This window comes from Aethalodelphis obliquidens, unplaced genomic scaffold, assembly GCF_003676395.1.
Source record: "Aethalodelphis obliquidens isolate GAN/ISIS:26980383/991018 unplaced genomic scaffold, ASM367639v1 scaffold34, whole genome shotgun sequence".
Classification (NCBI taxonomy): domain Eukaryota; kingdom Metazoa; phylum Chordata; class Mammalia; order Artiodactyla; family Delphinidae; genus Aethalodelphis; species Aethalodelphis obliquidens.
The window spans coordinates 19,590,569-19,596,568 of record NW_020837978.1 but is presented as its reverse complement, the minus strand read 5'-3'; the positions used below and the strand labels follow the sequence as shown (position 1 = coordinate 19,596,568).

The 6,000-nt window shown below is 43.6% G+C and overlaps 1 protein-coding gene across 1 annotated transcript in view; it reads left to right on the top strand.

Annotated features, from left to right (window-relative positions):
* Positions 1–6,000, top strand: part of KIAA0319 (KIAA0319 ortholog) — a 78,282-nt gene that overhangs the window by 66,064 nt on the left and 6,218 nt on the right. Inside the window, exons 18-19 of the mRNA XM_027128509.1 lie at positions 2,692–2,814; positions 4,275–4,365. Of these exons, the coding sequence (XP_026984310.1) occupies positions 2,692–2,814; positions 4,275–4,365 (214 nt within the window). The remainder of the gene's footprint in view (positions 1–2,691; positions 2,815–4,274; positions 4,366–6,000) is intronic.

The following is a 6,000-nucleotide window of genomic DNA, read 5'->3' as shown; positions in this document are numbered from 1 at the left end:
CCTGGTGGCCTAGTGGTTAGGATTCTGGGCTTTCACTGCCTTGGCCCCAGGTTCAATCACTGGTCTGGGAACTGAGATCCTGCAAGCTGCACAGCACCGCCAAAAAAAAAAAAAAAAAAAAGGTGGCTTTTTATTGTAAGTGTATTATATCTCAACAAAAAGGTAAAAATGAAGATGTGTCTGAAAGTTCTTATTCTGTGTGTGATTATGTCTGTTTGCACACACACGTACATTGCTCCTTTTATCCAAAGGTCTATCAGCTGAACTCTGGGACCAAAGAGCCTTTATTTGTGAATAGAAACCGATCAATCCCTTGACTCTCAGAATACACCCCTATGTCCTTGCCAAGTGGCAGAGCTGTGGCCGTCTGTCTTCTCAGCCCCACAGGTCAGATGGCTGGAGTGGATGTGTCACATTGGTCACTGCATAACCGTGTGGCTGGCCTCTCTCTCTGTCTCCTCTGCAGCACCGTGATTGTGTTTTATGTACAGACTGGGCCACCTTTCAAGGTCCTCAAAGCTGCGGAAGTGGCCCGAAATCTGCACAGGCGGCTCTCAAAGGAAAAGGCTGATTTCTTGCTTTTCAAAGTCTTGAGGATTGACACAGCAGGTATGTCCCCATCAGAAATATTCTTTTTTATTTTTAGTTTTAAAGTTCAAGTAATGTAAATACCTAATTGTTGTATATTCAGAATTGGATTCCACTGGACTAGACATCCCATCCAATTAAATGCAATGGGAGTCTTATAGAAACATAATTATCCAGGTTAAAGGAAAAGATTTTTCGGAGAAGGTGAAATATGATTTGGTTCCTATATGGTGGGACAGTAGCCAGGTCTCATAGTCTGTTTTTTTTTTTTTTTTTTTTGGCGGTATGCGGGCCTCTCACTGTTGTGGCCTCTCCCGCTGCGGAGCACAGGCTCCGGACGCGCAGGCTCAGCGCCCATGGCTCACGGGCCCAGCCGCTCCGCGGCATGTGGGATCTTCCCGGACCGGGGCATGAACCCGTGTCCCCTGCATCGGTAGGCGGACTCTCAACCACTGCACCACCAGGAAAGCCCTCATGGTCTTTTTTGACTTAAGTAGGAATGAAGTTCAATATTTCATTATCTTTCCAATTTCTCCATGTCAACCCCTATGGGAATATTCTAAAAGAATCAGATTTGCTGATCGTGGCTATGTTTTACTGGCACAGAAAGAGGACATGTGGACATCTTTGCTTTAGCATCCAGAGATTTGTTTTGCATTTATGTCTCCAGCTGGTTTCCTGCAACATACATTTGCCAACCATGCTTTGTCTTTGAGGGAAACTGGAGACAAACAACAGTTATGGTCTGTTTTTAAAACCATACTCTTTCATACTGGTCATGGTCAGAGATTTCATACTTAGATGATCAGAACAGTATTAAAAGACAGATACGTGTTATTGGTTGGAAAAGCCATGTTTATATAATTTATTGACCTGGGACATCATGCCTTAGGTTGTGAACATGGTGTTATGTAGACTCTTGGAAATTTAAGATAGCTTTTTTTTTTTTTTTTTTGGCGGTACGTGGGCCTCTCACTGCTGTGGCCTCTCCCATTGCGGAGCACAGGCTCCGGACGCGCAGGCTCAGCGGCCATGGCTCACAGGCCCAGCCGCTCCACAGCATGTGGGATCTTCCCGGACTGGGGCACGAACCCGTGTCCCCTGCATCGGCAGGCAGACTCTCAACCACTGCGCCACCAGGGAAGCCCTAAGATAGCTTTTAAGTGCCTTCCAGTGGTACCTCTTTTCTTAGTGGCTTGCCTGATGCCTCTTCCTGGCACCAAACTCATTCATATGTGTGGATGGAAATGTGGTCTTTATCCCAGGTCATTTCAATAAACACTGGGGACTGATACCATTTGGGGAGTAAAATTTAATTTGTTTCAGATGTATACCTATCCACAATTGACTTTCTTTGTAATATGGAGTAAATTAATTTTTTAAGAACTCCTTTTTTTCTAGCTACAAAAGTAGTATTTATTTATTGTAGGAAATTTGGAATATCCAAGAAGACAAAAAAAATTAGAATAATCCTTTAGATTCTAGAGTCTAGAATTCCCACCATCCAAAGATAACTTTTGTTAATATTTTGATGTTTTTCTTTCCAGTTCCCCCATCTCTAGAAACACGTTAATACAATCAGGATAATTTGATATATAATTTTTTAATCTGGTATTTAACTTCAAATCATATTATGACCATTTTCTCAAATCTTTTAAAATTCATCCCTCAATAACATATTCATGACCTCACAGTACTCCATCCTAGATATGTTCCACAACTTATACAACCAATCCTCTACTCACAGACCGTCAGGTTGATTTTAAATAATGCTGCAGTGTAGATAAGTTTTTGTGCACATCCCCAGTCGTTTTCACTGGATAAATTCTTAGAATTTCTCTTTCTTAAGCCAAAGGATGCTACGTTTCTGCTACATGATTAAGGCTTTTGTTTCACAGTTCAGGTGTTGGCATATTTCTGCCATTTGCTTCCAGATGAGATTGTCGATTCGAGAGACTTTCCCCGGGACCCCTGTTCATAGCGTAAGAGTCTCTTGATTCAACGAGATGCCTCTGTTCAGGGTCTATGCTATGAAAAGACGCAGCTGAAGCCAGGGAGCCCCTTTTCTCCATGGTGACCTCTGCCCCACTCGCCTCCTTGCAGGGTGCCTCCTGAAGTGTTCTGGCCATGGTCACTGTGACCCCATCACAAAGCGCTGCATTTGCTCTCAGCTGTGGATGGAGAACCTGATCCAGCGTTATATCCAGGATGGGGAAAGCAACTGTGGTGAGTCCTGGTGTGGTGGCTTTGGGTGAGGAGCCTTCAGACAAATCATTCTGAACTGTCAGAAAGATCTGCCTAGCTTTGCAGCTGTAAACTCAACCCTTTTCTCACCCGAAGCCAAGCGAACGAGCTCACGTGGTGATGGGTTAAGATCCTCCCACAGTTTACCTTGGGGGTGTGTTTAAGGCTTTTCGTAAAACTTCCCGATGAGGAGATTCACCTTGGAGAGCAGATTTGGCTAACCATCGCCGGCATTGCCGAGAAGGCTGCTTTGGGCTACATGGTCCCCATTTCCACGTTGCACCTGCCTTGTCTTGAGCTGAGTGTGACCTTCTGGTGAAGTGGTCCCTGGTGTGGACCTGGCTGGAATCAGATGAACAAGAAAATTGGCCCATTCTTCCTGCCTTCCAAGCAGGCAGCAAAACTTGGAACCACTGCCTCAGCTGGCCAAGCTGGTGCCCTTAAGTCTCTTCTGAGGAGGGAACTGTATTTCAATGCCAGTCTATTCCTAAGAGTAATTTTGTTTTCTTGGGGATGTAGATGGACATAATTGGCCAAAAAATTAGGATGAGCTGACTGCCAAATTATGTTCCCACTCTACTACATAAAAATTTGAAAATAGCCAGCCCTTGGATTGTTATTCCAAGGAGCATATACAACATTTAATAGAGGTAAACCTTCTGTTTTTGCTCCATTGGTTTCTCTCTTCCTGAGTTGCTGGTGCAGAACTTTTTACCCTGGATTTCCACAAGGATGTGGGGGAAGTGAAGTTCAGGTAGCTTCTGAGTGGCTGTCTGGCTCTGTGAAACGCATCTTCATGTCATAGGCGACCATACAAATACTTTATTTGCTTTATTCAAACCAGGCCAGAACTAGTTTTGAGGTTCTGTGATTCTGGAATGAATATATATTTGTTTGTTTGTTTGTTTTGCGGTACGCGGGCCTCTCACTGCTGTGGCCTCTCCCGTTGCGGAGCACAGGCTCCGGACGCGCAGGCTCAGTGGCCATGGCTCACGGGCCCAGCCGCTCCGCGGCATGTGGGATCTTCCCGGACCGGGGCACGAACCCATGTCCCCTGCATCGGCAGGCGGACTCTCAACCACTGCGCCACCAGGGAAGCCCATGGAATGAATATTTTGGTGTGACTTTCATGGGTGTTTAAGAGGCCTTACTTTTTAACTGATGAATTTATTTTTTTCAGATTATTCTGTTCTCAGGTCAGTGGGAAATATGTGCTCCATGAGGTCCCTGAACCAGTTGGATGAAAGTCGGGTGGTTTTAAGTTGTTCTTGATTTATTTGTATTTCACCTTGCTTAGGCTCTCGACCAGCCTGGCGAGGTGGTAGCAGCACCACAGATGGCTTTGCTTGTAAGGACTCAGAAATATTCACTGTGAGTCATTGAAATAAAGCTGTTTTGCAAATGGTGTGTAACATGTCCACTCTGGTTTTCTTGTTTTTCAGAGTGGAGTGTGTTCTATGTGACAACATTGGCTCTAACTCTTGTCGTGCTAACAGGGGGTTTAACTTGGCTTTGTATCTGCTGCTGCAAGAGGTACCTGGCACGCTTACTTATGTCTTTGAAATAAAGACGCAACATTGAAGGTGATATGACAGTTCTAGCGGCTTTTGCTCGGGTTTGTGAAGCTGCTGGACTGTTTGAGTCACTCTTTTTATGAAGAGAAACTTGACTTTAAAAGTACTTTATAATGCATTCTCCCCCACGAAGCTCATGTGCCTAGTTAAATAGAATAATACTAGAGACAGCTTTTTTTCATCGCAGCTCTCATATTTTCTAGAAGATTCAGTGATTCTGTATCAAATCTAATGCTCTTTTCTATCAGTCTCGCATTATGTTCACTAGAACGGTACCTAAGTGGCCTGACTGATCCACCCTCGGTAGAGAAAGGAGTTGTAGAAGTAGACTGACCTACATGCTAGATTTATATGATTTTACGTATGTGAAGCAACAGTCTAATCTACCTGAATTCTATTTCATAAATGTCAAACTTTAAGCGAACTGAATACTGTCACCAAAGAGAGGTTTTGCTTTAGATTTTTCCTTCTTCTTTTTTCCCATGGAGCTGACCGCTGAGAAGCCCCAGAGATGCCTAATTGTCCGAACCTTCCATAACCCCATGCTTGACCCTCTATAAGGAGATTTGTAGGAACAGTGATTACTCAAGTCCTTAGAAGACAGCATTGGGTCCACTTTCCTATATGGAACTCTATAAATGCTCTCCAAAGAAGAAATGATAAAAAGAAATAATGGTTATACCAAAATAATAGTTATTTTTCAGAGATCACTTATCAATTTTTTTAGTTTTATTTGTGGTTATTTTCCCAAAGGTAGGACTGGTGAAAGAGAGCACAGGCACTTAGAGGCCTCCATCCCATTAAGTTTTCCCAGAACCCTCTGGGATCATGGTCACCCTGCTGTGCTTGGCTTTAAAAATTCTGCAGCTTTGTGACATTTGTATCAAGTAGATGAGCATGATGACGATGAGAGTGATTGACTGTGAGCATTTATTAAGTATTTGCCATTGTGATGAATGGTTCTAAGTGCTTTCTGTGTATTATCTTATTTAGACCTCCTATCAACCATATGAGAAAGGGACTATTCTTACTCCCATTTTACAGGTGGGAACATGGAATCACAGAGGTAACAAAAAATGATCTCAAAGTCACCCCATAGTAAACCCAGGGTGAGAGGCCCATGCTGTTAATCACCAAGCTATCAGAAAACTGCCTTTGTTTGTTCTCCACATATCTTAACCATGGTGTTGATGAGTATTTTCAGATTATCCCCTGAAGCATAGGATGGGCTCCATGGGATCAGCCCAGTTGTTTTTATGTGCTGACTGAGTTATTGCTTATTCCCTTGGGGGAATTTATTATAATTTCTGTTGGGTTTTTTTTATGACTGCCAGTTACATCATCTTTTCATTCCTGCATCTCTGGACATCTCAGGATAGTATAGGTTGAGGGGAAAACTTGCTAATCCAGGTTTTTATGAGGAAGGAATGACTCATGGAGAAAAGCTTGCTAGGCCAACACACAGGTATTGAGAGTTTCTGGAAGGGTCCCTGGCACCTCAGCCTGAGGACTGGGTGAGAGCCTGCAGTTAGGAGGGTGGTAGCAGTGTGACCCTTCTTACTCTGACCTGTGTTTCTTCAAGATGCGTGATGTA